The sequence below is a fragment of the Oculina patagonica genome, chromosome 4 (assembly GCF_052425735.1).
Source record: "Oculina patagonica isolate OP01 chromosome 4, crgOcupat, whole genome shotgun sequence".
Lineage (NCBI taxonomy): Eukaryota > Metazoa > Cnidaria > Anthozoa > Scleractinia > Oculinidae > Oculina > Oculina patagonica.
Window position 1 is genome coordinate 5,238,838 of NC_135761.1, and position 15,946 is coordinate 5,254,783.

General features: G+C 39.0%; 3 protein-coding genes and 1 long non-coding RNA gene across 4 annotated transcripts in view; 2 read left to right on the plus strand and 2 right to left on the minus strand.

Moving 5' to 3' along the window:
• The window catches only part of LOC144651359 (uncharacterized), a 112,332-nt gene that overhangs the window by 48,415 nt on the left and 47,971 nt on the right, over window positions 1-15,946 (minus strand). The gene's annotated exons all lie outside the window — the stretch shown is intronic.
• LOC144651189 (uncharacterized) overlaps window positions 1-15,946 on the plus strand; it is a 41,936-nt gene that overhangs the window by 17,670 nt on the left and 8,320 nt on the right. The window contains exons 19-25 of the mRNA XM_078511094.1: window positions 620-665; window positions 756-819; window positions 1,329-1,394; window positions 1,816-2,001; window positions 2,626-2,703; window positions 3,062-3,172; window positions 4,175-4,250. Of these exons, the coding sequence (XP_078367220.1) occupies window positions 620-665; window positions 756-819; window positions 1,329-1,394; window positions 1,816-2,001; window positions 2,626-2,703; window positions 3,062-3,172; window positions 4,175-4,250 (627 nt within the window). The remainder of the gene's footprint in view (window positions 1-619; window positions 666-755; window positions 820-1,328; window positions 1,395-1,815; window positions 2,002-2,625; window positions 2,704-3,061; window positions 3,173-4,174; window positions 4,251-15,946) is intronic.
• On the minus strand, window positions 5,989-9,808 carry LOC144651323 (uncharacterized). The gene is made up of 2 exons (XM_078511271.1): window positions 8,547-9,808; window positions 5,989-7,459 (listed from the first exon to the last, which is right to left on the minus strand). Exon 2 carries the CDS (start codon window positions 7,358-7,360, stop codon window positions 6,767-6,769), a length of 594 nt encoding a protein of 197 aa, XP_078367397.1. The 5' UTR covers window positions 7,361-7,459; window positions 8,547-9,808; the 3' UTR covers window positions 5,989-6,766.
• On the plus strand, window positions 12,087-15,715 carry LOC144651277 (adenosine receptor A2b-like). Its single transcript, XM_078511210.1, has one exon. It carries the CDS (start codon window positions 13,012-13,014, stop codon window positions 14,011-14,013), a length of 1,002 nt encoding a protein of 333 aa, XP_078367336.1. The 5' UTR covers window positions 12,087-13,011; the 3' UTR covers window positions 14,014-15,715.

Consider the following 15,946-nt stretch of genomic DNA (forward strand, 5'->3'; position numbering starts at 1 on the left):
ACAAGATACTCTGCTACAACAGAGGATGTTAATAGATATGCCATATGTTTAAATATGTCAAAAACCCGGGGGTGGGGACTGAGTCACTGTGCTGCTAAAGGGGCGGGGATGCTCGTCGTCTCGCTTAGGGGTGTAAATTTCAGATTTTTGGTCTTGCTTAGGGTGTTCCGGGAAAATGCCAGTATTTTTAGCCACAATGGTCTCGTTTAGGGTTACACGCCAAGAAATATACAAATATAAATTCTATTCTTAGTTTTTTGAAATCATTTAAGGGTCAAGAAAAGCTTGAGACACACCCAGATTGATCTGTTTTAGGGTTCGTTTTAAAACGTCTGACGAACACCACCACCCCTTTCATATAGGAGTCACCCCCCTCTCCCTCCCCGCCTCCCCCGGGGTCAATAATAACAAATGCGTGCTAAACAAACAAGCCATAATGAACGTGACACAGCTATCAATTAGTGTAGGCCTTTTGACCTCTTTGCTGGAATTTCACCATACATGTATGTTATGACAACAAACTAGTGATTAAAATTTATCTTAGATAAAAGTTTTCAAAGTTGACCAGTTTGTTGATCGATTGATTGATTAATTGATTGATTGATTCATTTTCTTTTAGGGGATGATCCATCTAACAAGTTGCCACTGAGTTTATCTACGTTAGAGTGAGTTTCACATCATTTTAAAACATTATTACTTAGTGCTTTTCATCAACATTTCATGTAAATGTGACACTTTGCTTTTTGAACTTTCAGAGATGAAGTGCCTCAATGGACAAATGCTCTTCAGCTTGGGACTTTGTCTTCCGTCTTATCACAAGTAAAGACTTTATTTTCTTATCTTGCCCGGTCCTGGATACATGTACACAAACGTGTGAACTGTTCATATATAACTTACTTAATGTAACTCACTCACTCACTCTTCCTCGTTAAGCCCAGTGGCACATAAGGCCTCGTAACGTAACTCAGCGTAACGTTGTTGTATCACTTTGATTATCTGTTCAAGTAATAAATTATAAAGTTACCAAATAGAGGGATATTCAATTGAGTGTCGTAAAACCAGAACCAAGGTAATCACTCGAGCCCATCTCAAAAGACACAGACATTCACTTCAGTGTGAACCAATTAAAGCTCAAAGCAAATACATGTAGCCGGCGCGAAGCATGGGAAAACATATGAGTGAGTCTGGAAGACAGATTTGGTTGTAATGAAGCTATGGTTTTGTCATTTAGATCCATAGAAATAATTTCTTTGTAAACATTACGTTTCATATCGCATTATTGCAAAACTTAATAAAATATCCTCTGCTCTTGACTTACTACACTGTAGGTAGTACTTCAAACAATAGAATGTTTAGCCGATACAAGATGGGAATTGCGAAGAATGGGGCAACAGGTGGGTAGAACATGAACTTCCCAATGAAATAAATTGTGGGAGGCGCGGTGGCCTAATGGTTAGCGCGCTCGCCTCCGAGTCGAACGGCCCGGGTTCGAGTCCTGGCCGGGGCGCTGCGTTGTGTTCTTGGGCAAGACACTTTACTCTCACAGTGCCTCTCTCCACCCAGGTGTATAAATGGGTACCGGCGAATTTACTGCTGGGGGGGTAACCCTGCGATGGACTAGCATCCCATCCAGGGGGGAGTAGCAATACTCTCCGTCGCTTAATGCTACGGAAACCGGGATAAGCTCCGGCCTGTATGGGCCACTAGGCTCGAAGCAGACTTTACATTTTTTTTAACAATGAAATAAATTGAACCTGCTTTTCTCTGTAAAGGTAATTTTTGGGATGACCGACTAGCCTTTTCCTTTATTTGCAGGTTCTTCCACTTGCTACAGAAGTGGTGAGATGGTTTGACATGAAGCCGTTAGAAATCCTCTGGGATAGCTATCTGTCACGTGAACACACACTGTTGTGTTACGGCAGTTGTATTGCTCTTAGATACTCCATTCTGCATGCTGGGCGCTTGATGCATTTCCTGGAACAACCCCCACCGAGCTGGAAGGTACGATCTGTTTTGTGCCCCACATTTGTGTTTTGCAGTGAAATGTTCACTGGAGCTACAATCTTGGATGGAATAAAATGAGAAATGAGACCACACCTCCCCCCAAACTAATGATGAATTCAAGCTAAAACCAAAGCGCGCCATTTTCATCACTGAAATGGAAATTGTAGGATCAATACAAAAATATTTACGTTGAGTCTCACTGATCAACAAAAGCTCAGATTAAAGATAGAGAAGAAACACGTGTGAGGTAAACTTGGGTTTTGAAACAAAGTGTCGTACTTGGGCTTGTTAAGATACCACTTGAAGGGTTTGGGTTTGGTTTTGTTTTAAGTTACTACACATCATGTGAAGATCATTTTCACTTCTAATACTGTGAGATGTCTGTGTTAAAAAAACTGTTTTGGTATGATATGGAGATCAGCGGTCGAATTTAAAAAAAAATAAAGTTTAGACTGTGGTGATCAAAACCGTCCTTATACTAATAGCCACCTGACGCTAGTTACATCAGGTCTAAGGCAGCCTACGTGAACTTTGGCTGGCCCAGTGATAGTTTGCAGACTCCCTTGTAGACTTCAATTCAGCCATGAACCAGGTCTAACTATTCGTTGTTGTTGTTGTTAGGATCCAGAGAGCTGTGGTCGTGCTGCACTGACAGTGGTAGCAGAAATCCAGCGAGGTCTGAAGAGATGGCTAAAGCAGGTATTTCTGTTGGAACTGTTCTCTAAGAATTGTAGATAAAAAGTAGAGGTAATCCCAGAGCAAATCACTCATGTCAAAAATAGCGTTAAAATACAGATCAGAAACACCCTACCTTTCACAGGAAAGGTGCCCAGTCACGATTTGTTTTCAAGTAGCTCTCACGAAACCAAACCTAAAATAGCACCAGTCTTTGATCGCAGCTAATCCAAAGTCACTGAAAGACATCTTCGCGGAATAACCTCGTCCTCGCCTCAGTGCAATTCATTTTGTGTTTTTTGATCAGTTTATCATCCCATTTGACGGGCATTCTGATTTCGCCTTTCATTTCTATTGCTCATTCTTTAATCTATATCCGTAGGTTCAAGATTTACTTAAAGATCCTTGCTTTGACAAGCTATCAGTTGTTGCTATGGAAACGATAATGATGTCACACATCTGTTTTCCTCGTGACCCTGACGACTATCAACAGGTTACATACATACCTTTTAAATCATGTGTACAATTTAACGCTTTCCTTTAATTTCCTGGCATTGCCCGTTCAGTTCAGTTGTTGTAACACTGTAACTTCCAGTTTTGAACATTTCAATTCAGCAAAAACTCAAGTTTTCCGATAATTTGTCATGTTGTTGAGAAGCTTACATTAAGTTGAGCTTGTTTTCAGCTAGCCAAGTATATGTGATCATCTGCATTTTAAGTTGTTTCTAGAAAGAAAGTAGTATAAAGTGTTCAGAATTAAACCTCTTGATTACGTGAATTGGTAAATTATTCTATAAACATGAGCCATTTCTCAGACCATCGTACGCCCCCGTTGACGCAATCCGAAGTGCGGTTTTTAATTTAGTATTGTAAAACCAAAAAAAAAACTCTGCCCACTCACAGAACACTCTGACAATCCAGTGATCCGGTCAAAAAAAAAGGCAAAAACATTCTTCGCCTGCACGAAGCGCGGAAAAAAGTGTGTCAGCGAGTCACAATTGGATTCACTTTACTTCTGATTGATTTTGAAAGTGGCGTGGGTTTTTTAAACCAACAACTAAGCATAGTAAAGCAAACCCAAAGCAAACGCGAATTACTTTCGACACCCAAACTTGTGGAACAAGCTCTACTGCGAGGTGACGTGTGTAAGGCCGGACCGGCCTGACACGCGTGAGTGATTTTTTAGCCTGGGCATTTTATCACTACTTTTCAGCAAAATCAAGCCCAGTGGGGTAAAGGTGGTGTGATAAAATGCTAATTGCCTGGATAAGGTCGAGCTTGACGGGAAATTCATTTGACTCTCGGCCCTTTAGCCCTTGAGGAGGGTGTTGTGTTAGGAGTTTTGACCAAGCGGTTCAGCCGCGGCTTTTCATCCCAGTGGATCTCAATCCCGTCTCCTGTCTATGGAACAGATAGACGGTTTTGTTTGTGAAGCGGGACCACGGAAAATGAACTTTAATTTCTAAATACTTATACTATTTTCTTCTCCTTACAGAAACTTAGAGAAGAAGAGATAGTTTTAAACAAGATATTGTTTCTTTACATGCATTCTTATCCGGACAGTCCTCTGGGTAAGTCACGTTCATTCTTTATTTTGTGTTTTTGACTATCAGTTCATCTCTGGGATTCTTTCAGAGATCGCTACTTCGGCCTTCCCCAGGCAGGTGAAAGTTAAGCATTAGGAAGATTAACTTGCTGTTTTTCTTCGTGTCAAAAAAGACAGTTCTGCTTGCCATCAGTCCCTGCAGATTTGCTGTTAATAAATAAGAAAAATACGTCGTAGTTCTCCACAAAACGTTAATTGTGAAACTTAACAAAAACTACGAGGAATCGGAGAAATAAAATCGTAAAAATCTATGCTAATTAGGATCGCATATAAATCACCGTCACGGTTCTGATTATCTTCGCTTTAACTTTATTATTAATGAGTTTGAGAATTAACGTTTCTAACTACACTAAGGGCGCGTTCGTTTGGGATATTCTGGAATAAGAATATATATTCCGGAATACATTCCGGCTATTCTGCTCCTGGGAGCAGAATAGCCAGAATGGAAATCCAAGTATTCCAGAATGAGAAGAGCAGCCAAACGAACGCTAACAAAAAAGTAACAAAAGTAACAAAAGTAAACGGTCAAAAGTTGAAAACATTTTTTTTGTGCTGTTTCGGCGGACAAGTGAAGCGTTTCGTTTATAATAAACTGGAGTTGATGAAATAAAGAGATGAATTACTCACAGCGGCAGGTTGGCTGTGCCAAATGAAACGCAAAAACTGCATGCAAATGAATTATTTTAATGTGACATAAGAGGGTCCTGCTCTTAGGATCGCCTGTACATATGCAAGATAAATAAAATCGATTTTCTCAAACTTTGTCAGGATAAAGGCTTTTACTAACTTGTTTCAAAAATGTATCTCTGAGATTGTTTCGATTTTTATTTTTTTCGTCGAGACGACTCTTCGGATTTGGCCGCTCGAAGCGCCAAATTCGGCTCTAAATTACAACTTTTTTCGAAGGCGAGCATAAAAAATTATGATCCGTAGCAGCAAAGGCTGGTACATAGTATTAAAATATCATCTTTCAACAGTTATTTAACGCTCTTAGATCCGAATAAAATTTAATTCTGAATTTTTATCAAATTTTTAAAATTATACGCTTCGGCCATGTTGCATCACGCTTAAATTTAGGTCAAAAGCCAATCTGGTACATGGATTAGGCTGTCGAAACTATTTTTCTGATTAAAGGTATCACTTCATCTTCGAATTTACCCAAAAACTAGCCTGGGTAAATAAAACGGAAAAAATCGAGAGCGGCTTGAAAACTTGAAACTTGAGCTAATTACTTGACATTTTGACCTTTCATGTTGCGATTGATATCGCACAGATTGATCTAGAAAGTTCGACTTCGGGTCTTATTCCCCGTCAAATAGTATTTTTAGTCTCCCAAATAACCGAGCGAAATTATTTTTTATATTTTACAGTAAAAATAAGCCTCAAATGAACATTCTTAGCACGTTTATTTTGAGTTACAAATTCTGAAAATTACATCTGGCGGTTTGGCGAGGTCCGACAATGCACGCAATGAAAATATCAGTTTATAAATCACCACCGAGATAAATCTTCCTTAAAAATCGAAGAATAGATAGTAAACTAAATTAATTACACATTTTTCTACCTTTATCGAGCCTATTTTGACGAGAAGTGGTAACGTAAATGCGTCCATTCTACAATTTCATAAACTGTCGGCGAATGTTCTCAAGTTACATATTAACCACAGACACAGGGTACCCAAGCACCCCTTGAAGACTGGGGAGGTGGGGGACGGGTTTTGTACAATGTGTAAAGAAAAACGACTCAAAAAAAAAAAAAAGAAAACGCTAAATTTAAAGGCTATAAAGCAAGTTATAGTGGAAATTTTGCTTTAACAATAAAAAACCCTTTGCTTTCGGTCACTTTTCTTGTCCCCAGTTCTTTTCTCTGAAAAGGTGCGACACAGGATAATATTTATACTGATAATCATCCTTAGTTTAGTTTTCCTTTTTTCTTTCCACCTGACACGATTGTGTTATCTTTGCCTTCAATAAATTAATTCGCATCTTGGGCAAATAGATACCTAACAAACTGTAGGAAAAATACCTCCGTAAATGCATTTTTTCTTTTTAACATGATAGATATCCTGAAATCAAGGAAGCATGTTTGTCCTCTTGTAATTTCAAACACGCATTTATTTGTCTTGTCTTTTGAAGGCAGTAACTGATTATTCTTACTTTCATTAACATCAGAAGCACAACCTTTTTTAGTACTGGAAATTTTTCATGCTTCGTTCAATAAAATATTTTTTTCGCCTTACGCACAGAGGCCTGGGGACAAGTCAGTTTCACATCCACTTACAACAGTCACAAGCGAGGGCAAGCTCACTTAAAACAGCAATGTACTCTGCTTTACGCTTGGAATTAAATCCCTCTGTAGAAATGTCAAAATAAATGCACACTGTATTGAGCATTGCAATATTGAGTTGCTTCAGCCGCTTTTCCCTGTACATGGCACAAATATCAAGGTTGTCATACACGATTGGTTAGCAACTGCACTTGTTCAAGTATAGCTTGCCGTGTGTCGTCCATCATCTGCTCTTCTTCTGCTGCTCTGATGTCTTCCTCCAGAAGATCCAGCTGACCATGACGCAATTTCGCCGCCATTCTTGAGAAAAACCCTTGTATTTGCTGCGCGCTTGAGGTAGTCATCACTCTTAAAACGCTTCGTGCCATCCATATTTCTTGCAAATCGCATGTCGCGTGCTACGACGTTGGGATCCTGTTTTTGGCTTGTTGCTTGCCCAAGGTTAAATTTTTCTTCTAGGTAACTCTTCTGGGCGTCGTTGAAACGGGTAGCCTTTTTAGTTGTCTTTAAGGCCCAGCCTTCGGGTAACGGGCTTGCACTTTCAAAGGTGTGGCCTTGATCAGGGGTTGCCGACACTGCCTCACTCGTGCCGTCAGCTAAAAGGGCGTGGTACTTTTTCATTGCAATTTCATAAAGTGTTTCTTTTTCAGCTACCATCTTACACTGTCCAAACAGAAGGTGTTTTTCTAGACTTGAGTGTCGCTGATACATCTTTACGCAACCTTCATTGGGGCACCCAAGGAGCTCGCACGAGGACTCGTCTTTCTCGACTGCTGGTCTGCTCATCATAGTTTTCCCGCACTTTAATTGACTTTTCTTGAGAAACACTCACAAAGTCTCCAGACGAAAATTGTCCAACAAAAGAACAATTTTGCAAGTAATTTGGAACTGCAAGAAACAGACATATCGTCGTAAAGGATACCATACAACAGTGGGAATACATGCGTCTAATTTGAGTAACTGAATCATATAAACTCTTGGTTTTAGGCCATCGTAACTTGATTAAAAATATAACACAAACAGCGGTGATAAACATTATCACCGCATTATGAAAAATCGCATTTTTATAAACTTGACGTTTATAAAAATGCGATTGCGATTTTTCATAATGTTTATCACTGCTGTTTGTTGTTATATTTTTAATTGAGTAACTGAGTCAAGTGAACCAGTGATTTTTTAATATAATCACGATGGAAAAATTGCGAGCGTTTAGTTTGCGTTGAAAGTTGTATGTTGACAAACTTTTTCAAACTCAGGATTCATTATAGAAAATAAGGTTAAGGTAAAGTCTGTGTCCGAGCCAAGTGGCCCGTAAATAGCCGGAGCTTACCCCGGTTTCTGTTACATTAAGCGACTAGGAGTATTGCTACTCCCCCCTGGATGGGATGCTAGTCCATTGCGGGGTTACCCCCAGCAGTAAATTTGCTGTTACCCATTTATACACCTGGGTGGAGAGATGTACCTTGTGGAGAGAGCACAACGCAGCACCCCTGCCAGGGCTCGAACCCGAGCCGTTCGACTCAGAGGCGAGCGCGCTAACCATTAGGCCACTGCGCCTCTCAGTTAAAGAAAATACTCTCTAAATATTAATTTATTTTCTCCAACTGACCTGAAATCTCGTTTCTGAGATGATATAAGGCATGCATGTTAATTACTTTATATCTTGCTAAAACAATCAATCAATCATTTACCGGTATAGTCAGGCAAAAAGTGCTGATAAATGGGTTTAAACTCAGGAACTATATCAGCTATTAAAAATGTTGTCATTCAGCCAGCAATTTGAAAGTTTTCAGAGTTATCAGAGTTCCCCAAACACCATGTTGTGAATATTACAGCGTAACCATATGTTAGATAACTATTCTAGCCATCGGAATTTAATAACAAATTGAAACCGTTTCTTTTGGGCATTACAAGAATAAAAAAATAAAACACCAAAAATCTTGAATTACTGGTACGCCGTGCAAGCTATACGTACCTTCAATTTGGCTTTGATCGATTAGTCTCCCATGTCCGACTTCAAACGCTCTCCAGACAGTTACTCCTTGCTCGCTATACTAAAAGTTATTCAGGCAACTTACTTTGATATACTACGGCTTTTTTTCCATTCAAAGTCACACCCCCACCCAACAGACCCGCTTCGCAGGATGTTTTAAAAAAATTCTGTCATTTCTGGATACGAGATAAAAAGCGGGAAATTTAGTGTTAATGAGATCCCGCTACGACCAGCGTGACAAACCAGACAACGTAGTTTATGTAACCTACGTAGTTTTTGGGTGCGCATTTGGAAAACGCTCGTTTTCTAAATGCGCATTCAAAAACTTCATAGCCCCGTTCTTCGCAGGCTACTGTACAGACAACTGTAAAACACCAAATGCGTAAAGATTTTCTGAATTTTTACCAGCCTCGTTTCCAGTGCCTCTCTCTTTTTCCTCCCTTGGGAACAGGGTTGATTGTTTTTTTTTTGCGTGACGATCATGCAGAATGTGTGACACAGTACCGGGATTTTGTAATCAGATTGTGCATAGCGACCTTAACTAGACAAGGCCCGATATTAAATGTATCTTCTTTTTAAAACTAAGGTGTTCATAATTGGAATACGCAAATAAAGTCAGCGATCACACAAACAATTTGACCAATTATTTTAAAATACAAAACATATACTAAGCTGCTTACCTGCTCGAGAGAGTACGAGTTTCGCCTCACAATCTAATAGAGAGTCTCCAATAACACGGTAGGTACCCAGGTGGCCTTGGATACTTTTCTTGCAACTTCCCACAACGACACATTTAACATTAGCCGGATTAGTGGCACTGGATCCCCGGGGGGGGGGGGGGGGCTACTCAAAAACGTTTTGTACGGGAAGGCTCCGCCCCGAGGTCCAACCCCTTACCCTTTTATAGACCATTTTGACAGAAAAGACACCCCTTTCGTATACCTTTTACTGAAAAAAGGTACCCTTTTAATATACCTAAAAGACATGGCATAGGCCTGAAACAGGAAGTCTGGATGTCATTTTTATGCAGCGTTTCATAAATTTAAATGATTCAGCCTTAACGTGCGTCTGTTCGAAATAATTTAATTGAAGGCCCTTTTAAAAACCTAAATGACCGATATCCCTACCCTTTCATATACCTACACTTGTGAAATCCCTACCCTTTTATATACCTGAAGCATGAAAAAGGTACCCCTTTCGGGCGGAGCCTCCCCGTATAGGCCATTATAGGGAGTGCCCCCCCCCCCCCCCCGGGCTGGATCCGCACGCTCCTCCAACAAGTGTGGCAAAACCACATGAAGCCATTGATCGTGAATTAAAGCACAATTCAACTAGTTTTCCAGCTAGGTATTTCGCAACCCAAAGTGTGCACAACACAGTTGGAAGTTAATTTTAAAAACAAGACAACAACAGCAGTTTTCCAAGGGCAATATCGTTTGTTCTCACAAACACGTGTACCGCAATATCGGGAAATTTGATACCAGGAAGTAGCGAACCGCTGTCACACATCCGGGTGACAAGAAAATATGTAACTTGCAAACGAACGCTTTGTACAAGCAACGGCAGCAACACCATTTCTCGTCAAAATACGCTCGATTGAGGTAAGAAAACATGTTATTTAATTAGTGTACTATCCATTCTTCGAGTTTTACGAAAGATTTTTATCGGTTGTGATTTATAAACTGATATTTTCGTTGCGTGCATTGTCCGATGTCGCCAAACGGCGAGGTAATTCAAAACAAACTTGTGCTAAAGATTCTCATTTGAGACTTGATTTTGACTCTGAAACAAAATAAATGAATTCTCTCGGCTATTTGGGAGACTAAAAATACTATTTGACGGGGGATAAGACCCAAAGTCGAACTTTTCTAGATCAATGCGTACGATAACAATCGCAACATGAAAGGTCAAACCGCCAAGTAATTAGCTCAAGTGTTATGTTTTCAAGCCGCTCTCGATTTTTTCTGTTTTATTTACCTAATCTAGTTTTTGGATTAAATCGAAGATGAAGTGATACCTTTATTCAGAAAAATAGTTTTGACAGCCTAATCCATGTACCAGATTGACTTTTTGGCTCACGAAGTTGACCTAAATTTAAGCGTGATGCAACATGGCCGAAGCGTATAATTTTGAAAATTTGATAAAAATTCAGATTTAAATTTTATTCGGATCTGAGAGCGTTAAATAACTGTTGAAAGATGATATTTTAATACTATGTACCAGCCTTTGCTGCTACGGATCATAATTTTTTATGCTCGCCTTCGAAAAAAGTGGTAATTTAGAGCCGAATTTGGCGCTTCGAGCGGCCAAATCCGAAGAGTCGTCTCGACGAAAAAAATAAAAATCGAAACAATCTCAAAGATACATTTTTGAAACAAGTTAGTAAAAGCCTTTATCCTGACAAAGTTTGAGAAAATCGATTTTATTTATCTTGCATATGTACAGGCGATTCTAAGAGCAGGACCCTCATAAGAAGGCTTTAAATTTGACTTACAATAAAAACCGAACCTTTTTGACAACAGTCATCCCCAGTCATTTTAAGGGTTGACCCTTTCATTTGCGAATTTTCCCCCAGAAACGCGTTTTTTAACCGTTAAAGTGAATTTTTGGTGCTATGATCTTGAATTTACCTAAAATTTGCTAGAAAAGCACTTTTTCACACTGCAGCAACATTTTGATAAAGATTCCATGTAAAAATGTACAATATTTCACTTTAATGCATGCGCATAAGCCAAAATTTTGATTTTTTTTGCTGAACCGTTCCGATTTTTTTCCTTGCTCCTTTTTCTTCCGTTTTTCGGCTTTCTTATTCTCCTTACTTTCTTCTCTTTGAACATCCTTTCTTCTGGCCGAAAAAGTTTTGACGTAATCATTGGAAACCCCTGAAAAGGGGACCTTGCTCAATTACAGGCGTATTGTTTCTGTTTAAGCACCGATTTTGCACTAAAAACGAATCGTGTTTTTCTTTGATTAGCTCTGTCAGAATGCAACCGATATTCAAAATGAACAGCCATGTAAAAAGGCTAATCCTAGCTCTATCAGCTGCTTATTACAAATATTCACTGACGTGCTAATTGATGACGTCACTAGTGGTTCAATGACCGCGCCTGCAAATTGCGCCTAAAATGCGCGTTTAGGAGTGAAAGGGTTAAAATAAGATTTTTCTTGACAAATTGGTTTTTCTAGTGTGGTGAATGTTTTATGTTCTGCTGTTCGCACTTGACGCACTGTTTCCCCCGAGTTGACCGACTTTCAGTTTTCCGATCAAAGGAGAACTATGGATTGTTTATTCAAATTTCTCAGCTATCAGTCTGAACAAAGCGTCTTTTGGTAGTGAATTAAAGCTAGGCACCGCTGCGGCTGTGTTTGAATCAAATGAAGTTGGACTTAATTGACATTACTGCAACTTTTGAACCGCGGGTTGGCTTATAAGGATTCTCATTCAACAGTTCTGAAGTATATCAATCGATGGACATAATAGGCTATTTGCGAGTTCCTACCGCCTCCTGGTGTAAAACTTTTTAATGTGAAAATGAGTTTAACTCACAACTTTATTTTCATGCAAATCAAGCATATTTGCATTTGAATTGTATCCCACTAGGACTCATTTTGAAATGGATGTTAAAGATAACTTGGAAATAGTCTATTCCAATAAACATATTGAAATAAAAATGTCTTCTCACCATGTGGTTTCCTTTGAGCAATTGTTAGAGACGGAACTCATCTCGGAAGATCTCATATTGTTTTATATGCCTGCAGCTGTTCATATTTTACTCGCGGGCCAGTATTTCCTTCATAGTCTTAGTACCCTGGGTGTCAGAGGTTCTAGTTTTCGCCAAAGCGTGACAAGAACGTCGACGCGAAAAATGAGGATAAGTTTTTTTTTTCGCCCACCACGATCGCGCTCTTGTTTAGCCGCAAGTGTATTACTCAAAACAACTTAATATGCGTAATGTTCTATTGCTTTGACGTTTAACAAATCCATTAAATTTTCGTCATGCAAAACATTTTATATGCTAAATTACAGTGTGTGAATTCCCGCAAGATAAACAGCCTTAATGGAATATAATATATTTTACCAAATCTTCAAGTGCCCAGATTTTAGATTCCTGCTCAGTTTTGCTTGTCACAAATTTTAATTTCACACTGACACTAATATCGTTTACGCGCTTTATTTTGTCATTTTGTTCAGTTTGTTTAAATTATGACGCAGTTTAAGACCTGAGCAGGTTCGGCTTTGTCGGCAGAAATCACGAATCTTTCTCATTCCGCAATTGTAGTTGAACATCATCATGTGAATAATATTTCGGAAAGGATTAAGCGAAAAAAAAATCATTTTGACTTCGTTTTTGACATCATGGTAATGCAATGTACAAATTGCAACGCAAGAAACATTTTAGAGGCGTAATCCAGCTGCCCTAGCATCTCAAAAAGGAAGTTTATTTTTATGAATAATATTGTACGCCGAGTGGGCATCATGAAGAAATCATCGTGTGAAGTCGTCCTGCAATACGTTCCCTCAATCGCCGAACATGAAGACCTTCGTTCGACGTATATCTTGAATTGCGTCTTGAATATTTTCCTGTCCTATACAGCAGTAGCGTTAAACGCTGTAACTATCCACGCAATAAGAAAAACTTGGTCGTTGCCAAAGCCTTTGAGAACATTGCTCCTGAGTCTTGCTGTTTCTGATGTTGGTGTTGGTTTAATGGTGCAGCCATTTCTCATATCCTTTCTGGTCAAGTGGCTACAGAGTGAAAATCCAGGCTGCGTCGCCTATAAGTTGTTTTTCATGATTATGAGCTTGTTTGCCTTAGCTTCGTTCTTTGGTGTTGTGCTCATAAGCCTTGACAGATTCTTAGCCATTCATCTTCATCTAAGATATCAGGAACTTGTCACCCACAAGCGTGTTGTTGCAGTAGTGATTTCAGTTTGGGTGTTTAGTGCAACTCTTTCTTTGATAACGGTGTGGTATCCATCCGAAATGTCCCTGACTATATTCGCTGTAGGCGTTATCTGCCTCATGCTTACTACACTAATTTTTGGCAGGATTTTTTTGGTTTTCCGACGCCACAAAGAACAAATTCAAGCCCTTCAAGTGCAACAAGGAACACACAGCAGGGACGTGGCAAATGTCGCAAGCCTTATGAAATCTGCTGTCGGTATTTTCTACGTTTATCTTGTGTTCATGGTTTGTTATTTGCCACGGGGTGGTAGCTTGGTTGCTACAGCAATCACTGAGCCAAATACAGCTTTAAAGGAGTTTTTACTGTACTCGTGGACCCTGGTGTTTCTTAATTCATCTTTAAACCCAGTCATTTACTGTTGGAAGATGAGACACATTCGACACGCTATCATGGACATACTGCGGAACTTGCCTCGGCACAGAAGTGTCTCCTTTCGTAGCGATAGAAGCCGCACTTCGAGTGTTTTAACGACTGCTCTTTAAAAGAAATTTAAAACTTATCCATTTAAGAGGAAGAATTTATTGAAAGGGATGGCGTGTTTTTAAGAAGAGGAGGCGTTGAAGTGTTTACCAAAGACCGAATACTCATTTAAATTTTTTATAGAACATTTGAATGAAAACCTTAACATCAATGTCAGAACATTATATTAAAAGTAAACAAAAGCGACAGTATTAAGAGGAGATATTTCTTCCTTTAGTCAGCTGTGCGCTGGTTTAACCCGGCAATAGCCTGGGTAAAGCGCAGAGTTTTGCTAATCACGTATGATAAAAAAAGCAATTAAAGTAAAACATCAGGTCGTTATCATGTTGGCGTCCGTCTTTAATTTCCAGAAACAAATTATGTTTAATGATGAGTCATTACAAGGAGTAAATGGCTCTATTCAGTAAATGGAGCCGTTTTGTCTATTCTAGCCCCAGATTAATCGTAGGCAGTCAACCAACAAACATTAGTAAATTATAAAATGAGCTGTTCCTTTTAAAACGACCCGTTGCTGATAAAAAGTCGTTTAGAATATTTTTTCACAAACATGCGAAATTTCTCTTTCCAGTGATATTTTAGTTTTGGAGGAGATTCTGGAGCTCTTAGAGTACCCTTATTGTCCATATTGAACTTTGATAAAAAGAGTTTTAATTTACACTTGAGACCAAAAGGTGTGAAATGCAAATATAATCTAAATCTAAATCTAAGTCTATGGGCTTACTCAGATTAAGTTCTAAAAGAACGGTTTAATTTCCTCTAATTATATGCCGTTTATTGTGGATCTTTTATGATTGCACACATGTCACTGTGTTTAGTTGCTTGTGATGTTCTTTTTTTAAAATTTCATATTGACGTTTTTAAAACAAAAATAAGCTCATGACGGTTTCTTACTTCAATTTTATGGCTTAATATATTAAACGGAGGCTGTTATATTGAGATACCGAGTGACATTTCATTTTTGTGATTCTGCAAAAATTGCTCAGCTGTCGAAATTATATACATACATCGCCATTAACTGTGTTGTTGCCCATTTACTTAAAACGTCTCTTTCGTTCAGAAATAAAACGAATTAGAAACGGTCGGTACGCTATAAGTGTTTAGCTGCCTATAGTGCTTTACAGAAAATTAATTCTAATTCCACATTTCTTCCATTCATTTTGATTCATATCGTTGTAGAAATCTATTCGCCATCATTCCTGAGAATCGCAAAACTTTAATCCCCTGCAAGAAAAACCCAGTCTGATCCATTCACAAATATTAGTTCTCTGGCGCCCATCCGCAAAATTTAGTGCCGACTGATTATCGCAACAATATTTAACTCTTTCGCCAACCAGGCAGCACAACTGTTTCTTCAATTAAGAAACTAATTGCTTTTTGCAAATTATGAACTGGCAGCTGACACTTTCCTTTCCCATTATCCTGACACCCCGTTATATATCCGAGCTGTCTGAACTGCCTCGTCAATAAAGAGATTACACATCAAACTTCAAAAGTCGACTTGCTGTTAAATCTGTTTCTTCGAAGTGGCAATTAAATCCATTAGAAAACGTAAAAATTGTGATGTTCACAACAAATGCAAAACTACTCCATTTTACATAGAAACGACAGACGGGAAACGTAGGATTTATGCCGTTTTGCGGGAAAAAACTTCTTTCCCTCTTTCTTATCACGGACCAATACGTTATGGAGATCAGCAAAGGTTCTTAGGGGGCTTTTATTTATTAGTGCATGGGGGGGGGTACGTTATTCTGGGAAGCTAAATAGCGAGGTACAGCAAATTATAGGCAAAAATAAATAATTATTGAAAAACGGAGGAGTTACCGGGGCGATGCGAAAGCCATCTATACTGTATCACTGTTCAGAAGCGAGTTCATCAAAGATATTTCTGATTAATCACAGGTGTGCTTTTCGTAGTGACCTCTTACCTTACATGGT